The sequence below is a fragment of the Cebus imitator genome, unplaced genomic scaffold (assembly GCF_001604975.1).
Source record: "Cebus imitator isolate Cc_AM_T3 unplaced genomic scaffold, Cebus_imitator-1.0 Scaffold31, whole genome shotgun sequence".
Taxonomy (NCBI): Eukaryota; Metazoa; Chordata; class Mammalia; order Primates; family Cebidae; genus Cebus; species Cebus imitator.
The window spans coordinates 2,453,478-2,473,735 of NW_016107346.1; the positions used below are offsets into that span (position 1 = coordinate 2,453,478).

General features: G+C 41.2%; 1 protein-coding gene across 1 annotated transcript in view; it reads right to left on the reverse strand.

Moving 5' to 3' along the window:
- Positions 1-20,258, reverse strand: part of LOC108300952 (SLX4 interacting protein) — a 197,366-nt gene that overhangs the window by 81,391 nt on the left and 95,717 nt on the right. The window contains exon 3 of the mRNA XM_017523943.2: positions 1,704-1,793. Coding sequence (XP_017379432.1) covers positions 1,704-1,793 — 90 coding nt within the window. The remainder of the gene's footprint in view (positions 1-1,703; positions 1,794-20,258) is intronic.

Below are 20,258 nucleotides of genomic sequence, written 5' to 3' on the forward strand. Positions count from 1 at the left end.
AAAAAAAAAAAAAAAAAAAAAAGACAAATTAAAGAAGCAGCAGCAAACCAACTCTTTGGTTTTGAGAGGCTGACCTGCCCCTTGCAGCTGCCAGCCGCTGCTCAGCAGGTCCTGTCATGCACTGCACAGCTTTGCTAAGTCATGCCCTGATGCCCTCAAGTAGGTACTATGAGCATCCACGCAGCTGCATGTGGCTCCTGTAAAAAACTCCTAGCCTCATTCTTTGGCTATGAGGTGATTCACACCCCTACGGCTTTATTTTAAAGAATTCCAAATTAACTGAATCTTAGGCAAAACTGACTCAATATTAAGAAGAAAGGTCTAAGGTGGATAAAAGTCTAAGGTGACAAAGCTGAAAGAGAATGGAGAACGGGCCTGGAATGGATTCTATAACACTGTTCATTTAAGTCAAGTCAAAAGATTTTGGGGTGAGGTCTTCTTGGGTGACTATTAGTCACTTTGGGGAAATGAATGAACAGTTTTGAATCATGGCAACATGTGCTAGTAAGCTAAAGAGTGGAATTATATGAAGGTAAGTGGCAGTAGGAGATGTTGATTGACTTGCTAAATATTTAAAAGTCCTGGAGAGTCTATAGTTATTTACCTGAATGATAAATCCTGCCATACAGAACCTTGTGCCTTCCTTTTCTCAGATTTGGGTCACCAGGTATTCTTTGCAAAATAATGACAGCAAAGTCTTGATCATATTATCCTTTGAATGAAAATGTATTATCCTATAAAATATTTTTTTGGGGATTGAGGATTTTTTTTTCTAGTGATCTACAAAAGCTGATTAAAAGCAATTATCACAGAAAAGGGTGTTATTGTTTTGTTTTGCCACTGTCCCTAGTTTTTTCTCCAGATACTGTCTTTTAATAAAACTTATTTTTATTTCTCACTCTAAAAAGCAACTGTGATAAATGGACATCATGGATAATGATATTTTTAAAGGCATGTAAAAGGCACAAGCTGATTATCCCTGTTCTCTGGTGGGCAGGGATGGGAGAAGGAGGCAAAGTAATGGTGAGAGCTCAAGGCAGCTTCTAAGCCACCACCACAGGCAGCACTTGGGTGGGATTGTTGAAATTTAGAACCAGGAGTAGACTTAGCATCTAGGCAAACCTCTTCACTTTCAGATGAGGAGGCTGAGGCTCAGAAAGTCCAACGTCATCCTCTGCTAAGTCCCCGGCTACTGGCTTTCCTGACTGACCAATGTGAGAAGGAACACAGTCAAGTACTGCTCACTTGTCAAAGGCTCACGATAATAAAAGGATCATAGAAAATAAAAGCTGAGGCTTTATGGGTGTGAAGGTTCAGCCTTGTGTTAACTGCCATACCTGCTTCAGGTGCTCAGGCCATCCTTCACAACCAGTCAGGTTAGAATCCTGCTTACCTGAAATAGTCACATTAACTACTTCATCTTCTTCTCTTTTTTAATATATACAAATCCTTCCCCCAAACCATAGAGGTATAAAATGTGGTTTAAATAATAGAGTATCATATGAAGTATATGAATGTGTCAGTTTCTGAAGGAAGAAAAAAAGTAGGTGCATATGTGTCTGTAATTGGGAATACAATTGTTTTTCAAGGATTAAATACTCAACACTTTTTGCCCACTAATAGAAATAAAAGCTGGAAAGAGCTAATATTTTTCGTAGCAGCAGCAGCTAGTTGCATATAAATAGTAGAAAGTTTTGTTGTACCTCTTTCTTCTGCTCAGAAAACCAGCTTGTATCTTTGTTTGAACCTTGCGGCAATATATGAAGATCCACCAGGACAGCAAAATTCCCACACTGAAAGACATTAATGGCAGAGTCAGTGTCTGTGTGGCTCATGCCCAGCAAACAATGTGAGAAAATCTCACAAATTCCTATGTGGCTGATCATGATGAAACGGCAACAAAGTTCACTACTAGACAGAACTCTTAATAAAGAACAGGGCTACAGGTCATAATGTACTACTTTTCCTAAGTTTAACATTTACAGTGGAAGTGCTAAGGAGAGATGCAATATTAATCAGGATAGGAAAGAAAATATCTATCTCTGGGCTGCACCTCGAAAGGGGATATTCAGGCATCTCAGCAGCAGTTGGAAGACATCAAGCATTGAGAGAAGTTAAATAGGTCAGTACTAGGTAGGCTCCATAAAAGAATGATTCCATGCACAGCCAGGGGAATTTTTTCTTCTACTCAGCAAAGAACAGATAGAAGATACTGCATTTTCAGATGGACAAAAGGATTGGCTAGGACAGTACACTTTGGTATTGAAATAGGAACATGGAAGAATGAGAAGCAAGAAAAAAAAGGTAGATACTGAATGCCAGTTAACAAAACTAAAAAAAAAATATGCTACAAAACTGTAGCCTTTGTTCTTATTCTATAGGCTACCGCTGTCCAGCACTTTGAAAAAAAATGGAGATATTCTATATCTATGATGTTCAGTAAAGACAGCTAATAGCCATATGCGGCTCTGAACATTCAAGACGTGGCAATTGTGACTGAGAAGCTAAATTTTAAATGTAATTTAAATTAAAAATTTAAATAGCTACACGTAGCTAGTGGTTCCATACTGGACAGCACAAGTACAGACCCTGTGAAAAGTTGTTGCCTTATAAATCCTCACATATTACGAGTAAAGTAATTTCTGAGAATCACAAGATAACTGGGAATAAACTAATTTGGAAAGGAATGGGACACCAAGTCTGTAGGTTGGGGATGGTCTGAGAGACCCAGAGGTTTGGTTTATGAGACCAAGAGGTTCTGGTTTATGAGACCCAGAGGTTCAGTTTTTTCACTTCCTTGGCTGGAGAGTTTTTTTTTGGTTTGTTTTGTTTTTTTTTTAAATTCTGTCCTATATATCAATGGTGAAAGGAAAGTAGTTTCTACAAATGGTTAGACCATCAGATGTAAATATAAAGTGAAACTTGACAACTACTTCATGCTATACACAAACTTTAATTGGAGATAGATCACATGCCTAAACAAAAAAGATAAAACTATCTTCCTGACCTTTGGAATAGGAAAGTATTTTTTAGACAGAATCCAGGAAACACCAAATAACAACAACAAAAAAAAGTTAAATTGTTAAATGTTCAAAATTAAAAATTTCTGTTAATCAAAAAAGGACCATTAATAAAATAAATAGGTATGCTACAGAATGGGGAAAATGTATCCATGTGTTTAATCATACATATATCTGGCAAAAAGGACTTATATCCAAAATATGTAAAAAACTCCTACAAATTGATATATTTTTTTAAAAACCTGAGTTTGAAGACACTTCACAAATAGGATAAATGAATGGCTAATAAGAAAATGAAAAAAAGTGTTCAATATCATTAGTTACCAGGCAAATGAAAACTAAAACCACCAAGAAATACAACTACAATACCCACCAAAATGACTACAATTAAAAACACTGACATAACATGTAATGTTGGTAAGGATATGGAGCAACCCAAACTCTAACACTTTCCCAGTGGAAATGTAAGACGGTCTAGCCCCTTTGGCAAACAGGTTTGTCAGTTTCTTTTAGTCAAACGTACATTAACTTATCAACTGAACCAATGATTCCTCCCCAGGTATTTACCCAAGAGAGATGAAGCGTATGTGCACACAAAGACTTATATGCAAATGTTTATGGAAGTGTTAGTTATAATAACCCAAAGTGAAGACAACCCAAAAGTCTACAACAGGAGAACAAATTGTGTCATATTCATGCAATGGAATGCTACTGACCACATATCGATATACTCAACATGTATTCATCTCAAAAACATTAGGTTGGGCAAAAGAAGCCAGACCATAAAACTACATACTGTATGGTTCCATCTATATATAATTCTAAAACAGCAAAATCAATGTGTGATGAAAGAAATCAAAACAGAAATTTCCCTGGGGGGAGGGAACTGGGTGAGAACTGTCACAAAGGAACTTTTTTATATGTGATAAGAATGCCTTGATGGGGTATGTTAATGTGCACACTGTAATCAGTTCCTTTCACTGTATTTAAATTATACATCAATAATAAACAATTTTTAAACACTGTGTAAAATGCACTCATACTTGTTGGCAGTTACTTAAAATGTAGGTATTACGTCCCTGAAAATGTGTGGGAGACCAAAATGAAGTTTACTGGGTAATAAACTGAGAAGCATGTTGAAAGATGGTTTCCTATAATGTAAAACAGTGCACTTTAGTGTGTTACAGTTTAGCGTGTTGCAACCAGCATTTTACTTTAATGAAAGAGAAGTGAAGATAGTATTAGAATGCAATACAAAATATCAATGTGTCATATGGTAAGATCAAGAATTGTTTTGTGAAATGTAAGTAAGTGTGCACTCAGTTATGATGGAAAGCCTATTTCTTATTGTGGGTTGTAATAAAAAATGTTTGAAAACCACTCAAGTATACTGTTAAGTTCTCAAGAGTTGGTTATGGAATTAACCTTTAAGGAGTCTGCTGCCACCAGGTGGAGGCAGCATGCCACAACTACAGGATCTTAGCCATGGAATATTAACCTTTCATGTGCCATGGACCTATTTAGCCAGCTATGAAGCAATGAAGCTTGCTCGGAATAATATTTTTAAATGTATGAAACATATCATATAGGATTAACAAGAAAACCAATTACAGTGAAGTGCAGTTATCTTAACAAAAGAAAAATTTGTGACATAGGAATGCCTGCACTTCTTTATGAAGGCATTGGGTTTTGTCAGATAGTGATGATCTAATGACGGCTACAAATCTGAAGTAGTGATAAGCATAAATGATGTCTTCATTATCTGCAACAACCATAATGTAATATGAAAAGAGCTATAATTTATAATGGTGACAAATACTGCTAATACTATTCATATTTTTATTATTCATAATAAAAAGGAAACTAAATTTATTAGAACTTGGTCACGATAAAGATGTAACTTTTTCCCATCCAAGTTTACTGACCTCTGAATTCTATCACAGACCCACTGAAGTTCCAGACATTCTAGAATAAAAACCCTTCCAAAGTGGTAAAATATGTCTCAACACATTTTATTGTGGGTTCCCACAGGTGCTCTTTCCTGATTTTTTAATCTAAACCAAGCTCACTGCTACCTTTTCATTAGCAAAACTAATTCTGCTTTTTTTTCTTGTAACTCTCCCACCACCACAGAACTAAATCTTAAAAAAAAAAAAAAAAAAAAAAAAGGAATCTTAAGTTTAAGCAACTTGAATTAATATTGTAACAGCAGTTTTCTGAATAATTAACATTATAGTAAGGTCCAATTTGATATTTCTCTTACCGTTTTGGGAATTTGATCACAAATAACCCTGTCTAAGTTTGAAAATAAACAGATTGAGTAAAATGTCTCTTTTTAGAAAAATAAATTGTCAAATCTTACTGCAGCAATCAGACTTTCCTGGGGTTTCTGGAAGACTCCAAGCTGTTTGGCAGGCAGTCCCCTCCCCCGCAGGGGGCTCTCCCTCTGCAGCCTGCAGTTCTGAACTCTCTGAATTCCCGCCCACACTAGGCAGAGGTATTCTGCCTTTCCAAAGTTCCCTGCTCTCAAACCGTTGCTTCTTGTCTCTCATGAAAAAACAGAAGTGGGAAAAAAAAAAAAAAACTTCTTATGCTGCCAGTAGCACAGCCTCCCTTTCTCCTCCTCCTTAATTAGGAAGAGGTTATTTCTAGTCTCAGATGATCAACTCTCTAGCTTTCTTCTGAAAGGAGCAACACGGTAACCATCACTTCTTTCTCAGGCCAGAACTGGTCACTCTGCAGAGGCCAAGCCATCTCTTGAGCAGCCCACAGGCTGCTAGGAACAGCTTCATGTCACATACACTGGGCTGCAAGTCCCCCAGTCAGGGCCTGGTCTGGCTTCTATCCCCTCCACCCAGAGAATTCAGCCAACAGCGGGGAGTCACCCCTAACTCCTCCCTTTCCCTAACCCTCCAAAATCAGTCACACATCTTGTCCATTTTAATTTTTTAGAGAGTTCTGAAACACACTCCTCTCTTGCTCTGCTGCTCACATCTCCCATTTGGAAGATCAGAGTCATTTCTATTGGTGTCCTGGATGAACACTCAACGCCTATCTGGGCAGTCTCTAGCCCACAAATCGGATCAGTCCACTCCTGCTGCAGCTCAGAGTAGCAAGTCACAAGCCTCTAATGAGGCCCACCTCTTTGTCTCCTGCACCTGACTTTTTCATCCTTGGCTTACATTACAGCTTGCCTCGCTGCTTCCATGCTTGTTGAGCTCCTACTGTATCCTCAAACCCTAGCAGGAGTGTGGCCAACTCTGTGGAGCTATTCTGAACAGTTTCGCTTTCACTGCTCTGGATCAGTCCATTCTTGAGTGATTATTTATTTCTGCATTAAATGACTTGTCCATGTAGGGCGCCCATCCTAGGCTATAAGCTCCATGGAGACAGGTCTATATCTCTGCCAACCCTGTATCCCCAGTGATCAGCACTGTACCAGCCCTCAGTGAATGCTTAATATTTAATGAAAGGAAGGACAAACAAACAAACGAACAAAAAATGACGGAACAAGTTAGCTCCAAGTTTTGGGCAAATCACAGCCTTGTCTGCAAAGTGAGAGCTCTAAGCCCTTTCTAGGGACAAAGCCATTCCTATTTGGCCCAGTGCACGGACACATCACAGAACAACTTCCTGTCACCCTATTCTAGAGTGGCAACAACTCTGCCATCACCAACAACAACCAGTCATTTTTCATATTTTGCAAAATGGGAATACAAGAATGTTAGGATTACTTCACTAGAAACTCACTGCCAACTGAGTGTATTATTTTTCCTGTCTCTTTCATAAGAATTCTAGAGGTGCAACTCAACACTATTTCCAAGTCCTCAGAGGTGGGAGGCCTTGTCTTCTGACTTTGCATTCAGCATAAAAACAAAGGTGAAAATATTAACATTTTTGACGCACAAAGCCATCTCTGGAGCAGACTCAGGACTCTAAGAGATGTAGAAGGGTCCTCACATTCTCTCACGCACTCATTCATCATCATTAAACACCTGCTGAGTTCCACAGAGGCATTAGCCAGGCCCTGAGAGAGGAAGGGGCAGCAGCAGGGCACTGTGACATTCATGAGCACAGCACTAGGATCAGAGGGAGCGGAGTGACGGCTCTGCCTGAGGAAGGCCAAGGAAGGGAAGGCGATGTCACAGTCAAGTATCGAGGAACAGGGCAAGCGGTGCACAAGGAAAAGTAAACAACGCCCATGCAGACAAATAGCTTGACTAGCTCACGTGCCTTGGAAAAGGAAAAGAATCTCAATGTAGAACACAGGACATTGTTGGCAGATGGGGCCAACAGGGCAGGAAGCCTCAGCCTACAGAAGAGCCCTGGACAGGTGAGGAGGCTGGTGAGCTGGAGGGCTCTCTTGAGCAGAAGTGTGGAGCATGGGTGGGCAGGGGGAAATCACTGGAGGCAGGCAGACAGGTTCAAAGCCACTGCAGGAACCCAAATAAGAGACCATGCAATGTGATCTCAAGGTGAAGGGGAAGGGGCCCATTTGAGGGATACTCAGAAGACAGAAGCAAGAGGATGTGGTTGGGTGTGAGAGAGGAAGGACAAGGCGGGAGGCCCAAGGCATGTGGGCAGTTTCTACCACATCCAGGGGGCTCCCAGAGGCAGCTTACATACATGGGCCTGTTGCTGAGAAGCCACACAAATCATCACTGGCATTTTACACCCACCTGGCATTGAGGATGTAAGACAGCTTCAAGTAACAAGGCAAAAATTAAAAATGGGGAGACTAAGTAAAGGCAAACAAGGGTAAAAACGTAAGATGAAACCAGTGATAGGCCTGCACGAAATTCCCACCACAGTCCCAGGTCTTTGCAACATCTGGCTCTGAGATTCCTAATTACGAATGTGAAAAATGCAACGCCAATTAGAGTCAAGAAGATGAGAAGAAATCCATGCTGAGGATAACTCAATCATTCTTGATACTACAGCTTGAGTCTCCTAAAGACCTTCTCAGAAAACGTGAAAATTTTCTTCCTGGAGCATCAATTTCACAAAAAAGTTTTAGAAAACATATTAAATATTTTCTTATTACCACAAACTGCATGTATCTTACAGCATAAAATTTTATAGTGATGTGATTTTTAAACACAGCTTAGCCGGGCACGGTGGCTCATGCCTATAATCCCAGCACTTTGGGAGACTGAGGCAGGCAGATCACCTGAGGTCAGCAGTTTGAGACCAGCCTGACCAATACAGTGAAACCCTGTCTTTAAAATAATAATAATAAATTTTTAAAAATCACAGTTTAAAATATTGATTGCCATTTACAGAGCACCTATGTTCCAGGCACTGTGCTAGGTTTTACTCACAGCATTCAATTAAATCCTTGCCACTCTGGTGAAGGAGCACAATGATTATTCACATTTCATATATAAGGAAGTTGAATTGAGGAAGGTCTAGTCCAAGATTACACAGGCAGTGAGTGCCAGACCCAGGAATCAAATCCAGATCTGTAAGATTCCAGAGCTCACTGGCAGACATTACTCTGAAGTAATTTAACTCCTGTGGAAGGCTACTCAGGACATACTTCCAGCCTCATATGGGAACATGTTTAGGCTGTCTAGCCTGGAACCCAATCCTCTTTATTTGGGAACTGGCCCCTATCCCCTCTAGGTGAGCGATGACAGCCACGTGTGCCCTAGAACACCCTACACCTTAGTGCCTGGTGACTGCACCGGCAATTCTCAACAGGGTTCTGCAGCTCCCTTCCCTAGGCAGCCTGATTCCATGCGTGATTCCATTCCAACGCAGGTAGGGAGAGCTCAGATGCTCAAGGTGCCACTGTGAGGCACCATGTTGAAACACTAGTGCAGTGAGGCAGTGAGAGCCCCACTGTAGAAAGAATGAGGTGGAAGGGGTAGTTAGTGAGAAAGAAGGATGAGGAGAGGAAAGAAAAGAATGCAGCAGAGGATGACAGCAATAAACTCCGCAAGAGGTGGGGTGGAGTTGTGAGGGTAGGAAAAAAGTCTCCTGACATTAAGAATCCCTATTTAGAGAGTTATAAGCTGAAGAAAAGTCAAAGCAAATGTGTTGTCAATTGAATTTCCTCGGCCTGTTCCTAATGTAAAATCCTGGCCCACGAAATCCAAGCTTGTAGTTTACATTTAAGAAAGGGAACCAGCATACCTTTTGGATGGCATACTCAATAAACTAGCAGACAGGTCAGGAGATGGAAGAATAAAGAGTCATTCTGTTGGAATATGATATATATTTAGCCCAATTGCAAAAATTTACTAATGGTGAACAAGTTGGCAATAACAATAGTTAAGACTCATAGAGCACTTGTGTGCCAGACAGTGTGTCAAGCCCTTTCTGTACACTATTGCATTTGATTTTCCTGACAACCCAAAAGACAGAAACTATTACCCCTTAGTGTTCTGGAAACACTGGGAAATTTAAGAGCACTCTTTGTCTTTTAGGAGATCGCTGGTGATCATGCCTGGGTTTTGTTTGGTGCGGTGCCTTGCCAACCTGGTAATACTTGTCAGGTTGGGTACAAGGAACACTTCATAATCTCAGCAACAGAATTAGACACAGCCTGAATTTGAGATCATAACATACAAAGAAGGCCTGGAGAAAGCCTTTTGATGACTAATGGGAGAATGGCCTAGCACAGGAAGTCTAAAGACTATAAATCTCCTCTAGTGATGCCCCATTTAGGAGGGATTGCACCACCTCCTATCTCTGTCAGTTTCTCTGTATATGAAATGAGTGAACCGAACTAAATTGCCTTCAAGGTACCTTCCCTTTAAGATCTCATCTCCTGGTCATTTTGGTTTGCAACCTTTTACTTGGATTCTACCTGCACACATAAAGTAAAATCCACTGCTGCTTTGGAATAGAGAGGTGGAGAGCGCATTTCCTGCTGTGTTGATCTCTGTGGGCATGGTTTAGTCTCGGTAACCAATGACAGAAAATGCCAGTCACGTGGCTAAAAATCATGGTATGAGACATGGGAAACAGAGGCTCTCAGTGGAGTTAGCTGAGGCAAAAATCTTAGGAACCAATAAGCTCTTCCCCAAAGCACTGCCCAACACTTTCGGGCAGGATTAAGCTCTTCTGTGCTGCCACAGCACTTGGTTCATGCTTCTGTTGTGGAAATTATCCTAGGCTGAGAACACGTGACTATATACATCCATTTCCCACCAGGTGGCCTTTGTGGAGGAGCTGCCTTCTGTTATCTTTGGGTTGTCAATGTCTAGTACTGGGTCTGGCACACAGACGGTCATGAAGAGTGTTTGTTAAATGAAAACATACATCAGTAATGATAATTAAGTGGCTGGCTTATTCTCTCTCTAGGAGGGATTACCTCCCTCTCATCTGCACCCTGAACTCAGAACAAAAAACACTACAGAATCAAGCTCATAGTTTGCAACTAAGGTTGCCCCATGTATGCACAGAAGACTCACTCATGAATCGGAATGGCTATTTTCCCACTTTCTGTCAATCAGGCAGAACAAGATGCAAGTACAAAGCCCGGGTTGACAATGCAAATCCAGACCCATTAAAGGGAACTTCCTTGGTTGCAAGTGGATGACGGCGCCTTTAAGCTTGACTTTTTCGGGTTAAAGGGATGCTTGGGAGGGTGTGACCTGTCTGAGGTGAAAAGGACTCGGGAGGGGAGGGAGCTCCTGTCTCCTGTTTAGTGTCTGTTGTGGGACCTCTGGCTACAGGTCAAGGATGTACAACTTCCCAATCACTTGTTTTTCACAACAGATTTATTGTTATGGTTGGGGAAAGATTCTACAAAGATAAAGAGTGAAACATAAAGGAATGAGAAACAAAGAAGAGGGAAAAGCAGAGCAAATGAGTTTGGCAGTAGCTTCTAAAAGGAGGAGAAAATCAAGTAAGAGGCTGTGATGTCCTTCAGTAGTTGTCTCTGGTATCCTATTAAAAAGGAGCTTTGTGTTTTGACCTAGAGTGCTGTAGGGTGGCTCACAGTTTCTCTGGGTAAGACTAGAGAAGGGAGGCGAAGTACTGCTTGGAATAAAGCAATGGTCAACCACGTTATTATGATGGGCTGCTTAAATTTAATACATGCCGCTGGGACCTTGGGGTAGAATTCAAGGCTGAATCACAAACTCTCAAAGCTATCACTGCATGAAGAGCACATTTGGGAATAGGCTCTCAGGGGCTCCATTTAAAAGATAAGAACTGACTTCATTTCTTTAGACACCCTCCCTAATGGTTCTCAGACATAATTCTTTCAAGTGTAACCTGCAGGCCCCTTCCCTCAGTCGACAGGCCACTGACATAGACACAGGAGGTGTTGCAATGAGTAAAACAGTGGCTTGGTTCAGCACAGACCTGACTTCAAATCCTAGCCCTGAGCCTCCGTGGCTCTGAGACACAGGGTAAGTTCCTCCAATGTAAAATGAAGACAGCAATGAAAACTACCTCATGGAGTTGTTTTGAGGATGACATAAGACAATGTGGGCACAAGGTTTCTCTACCGTGCCAGCCACACGAAGGGCTCAAGAAGAAATATTGGCTGCTTTTTTCTCTTTTTTTCCTCCAAAGGTAGAATTTGCCTCAAATTCCAAGGATTTTTAAATGAATTCTGAACTGTCAGTTCCATAAGATTTACAAATAGGTTGGGCAGAGGTTTCCACCTATTCCCACTAAGAGCCAATAAATGCCTCATAATTCTTCTGCAAGGTTTTACTCTGGCCACATATTGCTTCTAAGAAAAAGAGCAGATGGCTTGCAATTATACCACATTACAAGTAAAAATACGAACTCTCCCCTTAGATATTTCTGTAAGAGAGCACAGGAAATGAAAAGATAACCTGATAGAAACTGCGATGTGCTTGTTGGTAAGGCCACTGACTTGAGAGGGTGTGAAGTAACTGGGACACAAGCATCACTCATATTTAGTGACATTCAGGCCAGTCAGGAACATGTTTGGGATTAATTATGGCATCTATAATCTGAAACTGGAGTATGGTAAACAAGGGGAATATCAGCACCCACACATTTTGTCCACAACTTGATCTAACATGTGTGATCACAAAGCTTTGGAATGTGGCCCTGACTTTAAGAATTAGCATGTTAGAAAATATTCATTAATATTTGTGAAGAATCTTGACATGAAAGAAAAGCTTTTCAGTTTGTGAGTTAGAGGAATTTATGACAAACTACATATGAGTCAAAGAAAACCCCTGTAAATATTCCCCTAGTGATCAACATCTAGCTTGGCAGATTGTTCCAAAGGGTGGCCAGTCTTAGAGGGAGATTTCTTGAAGCAGGAAGGAAGAGGGAAGACCAGTAGCATAATTTTCCTACCTCTGTGGGTAGAACCAAAGTGTCTTTGATAGATACTTTGGGGATTCTGGATGACTTAGAGGAATTCTGTTTATTTGTTTATAGGTAAAATAATTTAAGGAATCCCCCACAGTGGTATTTTTTCCCCAGAATCTTCTCATCTACTTTTGAATATAACAAAGGACTTGCCAGATAAAGCCAGGGCAGGCACTCTCTGCTTGATCCAGCTGTTGGTTAAGTTTTTCTGGGGTATTAGTATTATATGAATTGTTTTGTTTTTTAATGTACAGCTAGCTGTGCCACAGAATGTGTGAGTACTGTGAATCAAGGAGTCTATACATTTACTCTTCTGAAGTGGGTGTCAATTTTGACAGGCCAAAGATAGGGCTAAGTGTGACCTTTACAGGAGACAAACAGCACTGAAGTATGCGGCTGCAAACTAAAACACAACCTCAGAATGACGAGTTTCTACTATTTCAGGGCTCAGGGTTACCAGACCCTCGCAGAACCCCAACAAAGTCAAATGCCAGGCCTATCTCTTCCCTTGGCCAAACTTACCATCCTGGCTTTACCAGTTCAGGAAAGCTCTCCGTGTGTACAACCTTAGGGATATTTACCCACTAGAGCCTCAAGCCTAGAGACTACTGGTTCGCAGAGTATCAGCAGCCACAGCATCTCCTGATGCTGATTTGATGTGGAAAGTCTTGGATCCTACTCAGACCTACCCAATCAGCAATTACAGAGGGGGCCTAGTATCTGTTGGTTTAACAAGCCCTCCAGGTGATTCTGGTACATGCTGAAGTTTAAGAGCCACTGCTACAGGCCTCCTTGTATCCTGGAGGAATACTTACAGCATTCTCTGTGGAATACGGGAACTTTTGTGAGGTTATACAATAGAAAGGAAGAAAAAAATATCTAATGAAGTTTCACCATGTAATACAACAGGAAATATATTCGCCAGAATATATTTCAACTGTAAAACACAAGTAAAAAAATCACCATTTTATCATAATTACAAGAAGATAGTTCCTTTAGTGTAAATTATGATTTTCTTTAAAACGAAAAAACAAGGCTGAGCATGGTGGCTCATGCCTATAATCCCAGCACCTGGGAGCGCCAAGGCGGACAGATTGCTTGTGTCCAGGGGTTCGAGCACAGTCTGGGCAACATACTGGAACCCCATATCTACTAAAAACACAAACATTTATCAGGAATGGTAGTGCGCACCTGTAGTCTCAACTCAGGAGGCTGAGGTGGGAAAATCATCTGAGCCTGGAAGTCAAGGCTGCAGTGAGCCAAGATTATGCCACTCCACTCCAGCCTTGGCAATTGGAGTGACACCCTGTCACAAACAAACATTCTCCAGAGGTGAATGTGATGTGTAGCCAGGGTGAGAGCCGAAGATAAAATAATGCCTTGCTAAGCATCTTCAAAATTCACCTCTGAATTAGGATGATAAAATGATGAAAATCTAAAGGGAAAAGATCTACCTGCTGGATGAAAAGAGAGCCTTAGGAAGAAACAGAAAGAAAAGAAAAGGCCAGAAATGAAAAGGGGCTGAAAACTCCAAACAGTTAAGAAGCGGATATAACTGCATTTAAATTCTTGAATGAGTTCACTGGGCTCAGAGGAGTCCATCCCAGGGCACCATGACCTGGCTCGACCACTGGGATGAGGAGGAGCACAAGAGTTACATGGGGAACCTAGAGAGACGCAAATGATGCTGCATTGTTCAAAAAGGAGAGAAACATGGGTTTTACAGCTATACACCTAATCCATAACAGACTACTGGGGGAAAGCCTGAAGAAAATTCCAATTATAAAAAACTAACCTCATTTTCTTCTTTGACAATATTCTTAGCTGCCATGACTGGTGAAGGCAGCCAGGTTCACTGAGTGAACCTCAGCCAGGAATCAAATGAAGTTCCTGATGACATCCTTTTATTCATAATACTCCACTACAACAGCTTTTGTCACCGTTACCAATGGTCTGCATGACACCAAGCCCAATGATCAGTTCATGGTCCTCATGCTACTCTATCTCTCAGCACCATCTAACAAAGTGGTTCTTTCACTTCCTGCTTTCCTTAATTTCTCCGGACACCAGAAGTCAGCTTTCCTGGTTCTCCTCCCTCCTCACTGGCCACGCTTTCTCAGTCTCCTTCGCTGGCTTATCCCATCTCTTTGGCCTCTAAACACTGTAGAGTCCAGGGCTCAGTCCTCAGACCTCTTCTTACTTCCATCTGCACTCTCATCGGTCTCTAGGTTTCAAATACTGGGCAGTTTACGTGCTGAGAGCTCCTAGTGTTTCTGCTGTAGCCTGGACCTCCCTCTCGCCTCCAGATGCGTATATCCAATTGCCTACTGTGTATCTCCACTTGGGTGTCAAATAGACATCTACAACTTAACAGGTTCAAAACCAAAATATTAATGTTTACCCTCAAACATGGTAACTCCATTCTTCCAATTGTTCAGGACAAAAACGCTGAAGTCATTTTTGATGTCTCTCTCTCTCTTATATTACACATCCAATCTATTAACAAACCCTAACAGCTCTACCTTTGAAAGGGCCTGACACACAGAAGCTCAATAAATGTTAATGAAATGAATCTATGAATGAACAAATAAGTCCTGGTGAGTAAAACAACAGAAAAATAGAAGTGGATGAAATGACAGGTGGAATCATAACCAGTTAAACAGCCATAACCACAGGACCCAGTAATGGCCAAACATCAACCTGGACAAAGAGGGTGAACAGCTTTTTCCTCGACCCTGGTATTGGTCTGCATTTCCAGCACTGGCATGGATGAATACAAAGAGGGCATGCCCACAAAATAGGTGGATGACATTGCACAGAAGGGGACAGTGAATATCTGGGGTAGCAAAAACTGGATCTGGGAAACAACAAAACCCTAAAACTGGAGCTCTGTGATTTAGAGGGAATCTAACTAGAAAGAATTTAACTAGGATATATGTAAGGGCCATATAACATTTGGCTCCAAAAAACTGACAGCCCAAGTGGAGGCATTCTTAGTCAAGCATAAGTACTGTGAGCAGGGAGCATAGTGCCATGGCTGTAGATGTTAATTTCACCGTGGCTACCTTAACAGCGGCAGCTGAGATAAGTGACAGGATGAGGCTTTATGGATTTAGTGCTCAATTACTCTCAATATTCAAATTGAGAAAAGCTGTCACATCCCCAAATGAGAGTGATCAGGATAACAGCAACACTTAAAAGCATGTCATGAGCATCAGAAGAAAGTAAAATGATGAACTTAAAACAGAATAGCCAGGATAATATAATATTAACAGGGCTTTCAAAGGTGGAAGAATAATCCTTCTTAGTTCTCTAGGGCTTTAAGGGATACAGAACCAGGTGAAGCAGAGAAACCATAAGAAGACAGGTACTGGCTCCACCTAAGGAAGATGATCAGACCGGCAGGCTTTCCAAACAGGAAGTTATCTGCCGCATGGGGTGATGTGCTGGCCACTTAATCCAGGGGCGAAAACTCTATTGACACACAGCCCAATAAAATGGGCAACTGAACAAAAATTGCACTATTATCAGAGGCCACTGGTCTCCCTGGGAGGAGTGATGAAAACTACATAGGAAAGGATCTGCTGCTGGCTTGTTGCATTGGTTTAGTTATTTCAGCCATCCAATGTGCCATTGGTTTCCTGTGGTTTTTTTTGTTTGTTTATTTTTCCCCCCAGTTTGTCCCTAAAGATGTGGGCTTATAGACCTCAAAAATCTGAGAACTTAACTTTTAAGTGACACTTTAACATACAAAGCATGGGCTTTAGAGTCATGCAGATATGTATATATGCAAACACTGGCTGCCCCACTCACTGGCCACCGAACCAGAGCCAACCAAGTTTCTGTCTCTCTGAATCTTAATCCTTTTATCTGTACTATGGGAGCAATAATCCCTACCCTCCCAGAGATGTTATGATTAAATTCAAAAAGAATACATGGAGTGCAGTATCCACATACAGTATAGGAATTAACTACGTAATTGGGAGTAGTTAACAAATATCATTCTTAATCTCAGTATCTTATTTAACAAGGGTGACAAAATTGCCCGCTGCTGTCCAATAATATTCTGTGATGATGCACATGTTCTCTATCTACAATGTCGAATACCTTAGCTTCAAGCTACATGTGGCTACTGAATATCTGAAATGAGGTTAGTGTAGATTTAATTTTTTTTAATTCTAATTAAATTGGTTAATAAGCAGTGAATTTATTAACTTAAATTTAGCTACATGTAAACTAGTCACAGCCACACGGGAGAGCCTAGATACTTCCCTAAAGTGACTCTTGGTTCAGAAATCCTGGTTCTATTACTTTAGCGAGAGACTAAAACCACAAAGGGCAAACAACATCGGGAACCTCATAATAGGAAGTGCCCAGTGATGCAAGGGGAATCCCATCCCACAGGGAATTCCAGAAGGCGCCTAAGGACTCCATGTGAGGGAATGACAGGGACTAACCTGGGAAATTTCTTTGAACTTTACCAAGGAAGGTGCTGATCTAATATAATTGTTTTATTTTAAAGGTATTTTCCTTGTAAATAGAAAATGAAGCAATAAAAACTGTTACTGACAAGGGATTAAGGAGTTTGTTTCCCTTCACCTTTCACCCTCACTCAGCTTTATCATATTACAAAACAAAATTCAAAATTCATCCAATGCAAAATAATCCCTTAGTTTTGCTGAGAATGAACCTTAAAGTTTGGTGCTGAATTTCCCTCACTATTCTGCTCTGCTTCTAGAACTCAGGAAACAGTCCTATGACTATTTTCATCACAGAGAGTTTCTACAGAATGAGTAAGAGTTCTAAGAGAATCTTCAACCAATTCATGCCTAAGGCAGGAAATTGAAATGGGCCAGAAGTATGTTAGACAAACACAGGCGAGGTCTGCTGCTGAGTGCCGAGTTTTTCTTCCTCTGACCCATTTTTAGAGAACTACAAAGAGTAATAAAAGGAGGTCGTTAATTGGTCAAAGGACTTGTTTAGAGCCACCTCTACTTTCCTTTTCTAATTGACTGCTGGGAATAACACCCTCTTCAAGGAATGCTCAAAGGGGAAACGTGCTGAGACAGGGGACCCCTGATGAAATGGCTTCAGAAGCTGAAGATCATTAATTAAGAATATTTGGAGTGAGGTTGAAAGCTTGGCTGAAACGAGTGGGAGGGACAAGTCAGTATCAGCTGCTACCTACACATTGGCAATTAAGCCTTATAAAGGCTCTCAGTGGAAAGTTACATCTCTCAGGCATCCTCCTCGGATAAGGAAGAGCCTCCTGAGGCAACTGAACTCTGAAGATGATAGCATACCCTTCAGAGTAATATTTCCAGCATCCACTATTACATACCCATGATTCTAAGGATTAAATGTCTTCAAAACACCACTACCCATTGCCTGACACAGTGTTCCTCACCAGGAGGGCTTGTTAAAAACACACATTGATCAGCTTTGTGCTTGGCTACGTATTTTAAAAACAAAAAGCAGCACAAATTGCCAAAGCTCAGCCCCACGGTGAGACTTAAACCTGGGGTGAGACTGAGAATGTGCATTTCTAACAGACTCCCAGGTGATGCTGATGCTGCTGGTCTAGAGACCACACTTGGAAATTCACTGGCCTAGAAGAGTGGTTTGCAACCCTGGCAGTACCTCAGAATCACTTGGGGAGCTTTTAAAATAATAACTGTCCAAATTCTATGCCAATGAAATAAAATCAGACTCTCAGGGTGGGGCCTGGGCATCAGTATATTTTAAAAGCTCCCTACCCAATTCTAATGTGCTGGCTGGGCTGAGACCCACTGCTGAGACGATTACCTTCAACTATTTAAATTCAGAGACTACATAAACTCTGAACAGTTTAATAATTATTCCTTGTTTTAAGTAAATTCCATACCTTTCACACTTATCTTGAACTCCTGACCTCAAGTGATCCGGCCGCCTTGGCCTCCCAAACTGCTGGGATCGCAGGCATGAGCCACCACGGCTCACCTTTCACACTTATAAAATGAAAAACAGAAGCAGAAAACTACCTTGTTTTTCCTTACACATTAGAGATAGGGAGACAGATCCCGGTGTCTGCTTGATTCCACCTGCCCTTGCTGGTGATGGCTATTTTCTTTTTTTAACAAACTAAAATATAATGAGCCTCTTTGCACCTGCAAATGTCACCCTCCACTCCAATTCTGCTATTTAGACAGGATTCCCTGCAGATTTACTACATAGAGCAACTCACACTCTGTGAACACTGGTAACTCTTCTAATCCCTTTAAAACATGGTAGGTAATAAGTGATACATTTTCATGAGAATTCTACAGCTATATGGGCAGCAGGTAATACTTCTAAAACACTCAAATTCTTCTAATGTTTCAACTTCACTCTCTTTTCCAAATTCCTTGAATACCTTATTTCTTTCTAAATCAGATTCTACTTTTTCTTCATCTATCATTTGCCTGCCTGTACACTTCCTTCATCACCTCTGCCTAAGCGTAAACTTTACAATTGGTTATTCTTAGGAAATAAAGTTTTATGGTGCCTGTTCCTAATTTAACAAACAGGAGAACTGAGTATTTTTCTTTGGTGAGATAAAAAGACACTAAATTATTTTTGGTATGTGACTCCTGATTAATTCTGCCTTGGGCATTGGCCCTCAACAGGCAACTTGTTCCTCACCCTTAATTCCTTAAATTGAGAAACTTTCAGGCTACATACAATCCACTGTGTGCCATGAATCGGCACCTACTGGTGAAATGTGACAATACAGTTTACCTCAAAATAATACAGCCAAAGAAGAAAGCTGGGTGCAGTGGCTTACACTGTAATTCCAGCACTTTGGGAGGCCAAGGCAGGTGGATCCCTTGAGGTCAGGAGTTTGAGACCAGCCTGGCCAACATGGTGAAACCTCATCTCTACTAAAAATACAAAAAATCAGCAGGGCATGGTGACGTGCATATGTAGTCCAAGCTACTTGGAAACCTGAGGCAGGAGAATCGCTTCAACTCAGGAGAAGGAGGTTGCAGTGAGCCAAGATGGCACCACTATACTCCAGCCTGACTCTGTCCCCACCACTCCCACCCCCAAAAAAGAAGATGATGAAGGGCTATATCACTCAGAATCTAAAACTGTAATTTTAGATTCTTAATCAGGAGGTGATTTTGCTCCCCTCCTCCCTGTGTACAATGTCTGAAAACATTTAGGGCTGTCACAGCTGGCATCTAATGGGTAGACTCCAGGAATACTGCTAAATATCTTACGCTCGCACAGGCCAGCTCCCACCACGAGGCATCATCTGGTCTTTACTGTCATTAGTGCCAAAGTAGAGAAACCCCGGTCTAAAAGCTTTTGCAGGGAGCCAGCTGACTTAGCCCTGGAGAATTTTCAGGGATCAAAGGCCAAGAAGAGGAAGAAAAAGACGGACAAATGGCCCTGGGTCAAAGAGGTACTACAAAATGCTCAGCCAAAGAGCGTGGATGCTGCTCATCCTCCCAGCTGCCTGGAACAACAAAGAAAGGGTCCTCTTAGCTTTTACATTGCCAGAAGTTGTCAATGAGGGCTTTCTTCATGGGATTAGGGTTTAATTTGGTCACAGAAAGAATTCTATTCCATGATTCATCACCTGGCCAGCTGACAACCTACCCCAGCTCTATAAAGCATTCTTATATCACTGTTAGCTTTTAATAGAGCCTAAACCAATGAAGGAAGAGATGGAGGCAGGGAGGAAGGAATAAAAAAATAAATGCAGGAATTGTGAACAGATAACATTTTAAAAACAGCCTATCTCATTACTTTTGTAGAAATCTAAATGATCATGTTGTCCCTTCTCTTGAGAGACTTTGCTACCTAACCATTTTCATTTTGGGTAATTTGACGGGGTATTTGCAAAGGGGTAAAACTTAAGGATTCTTCTCATGTATTATTCATGTCGAAAGGAGATAATGA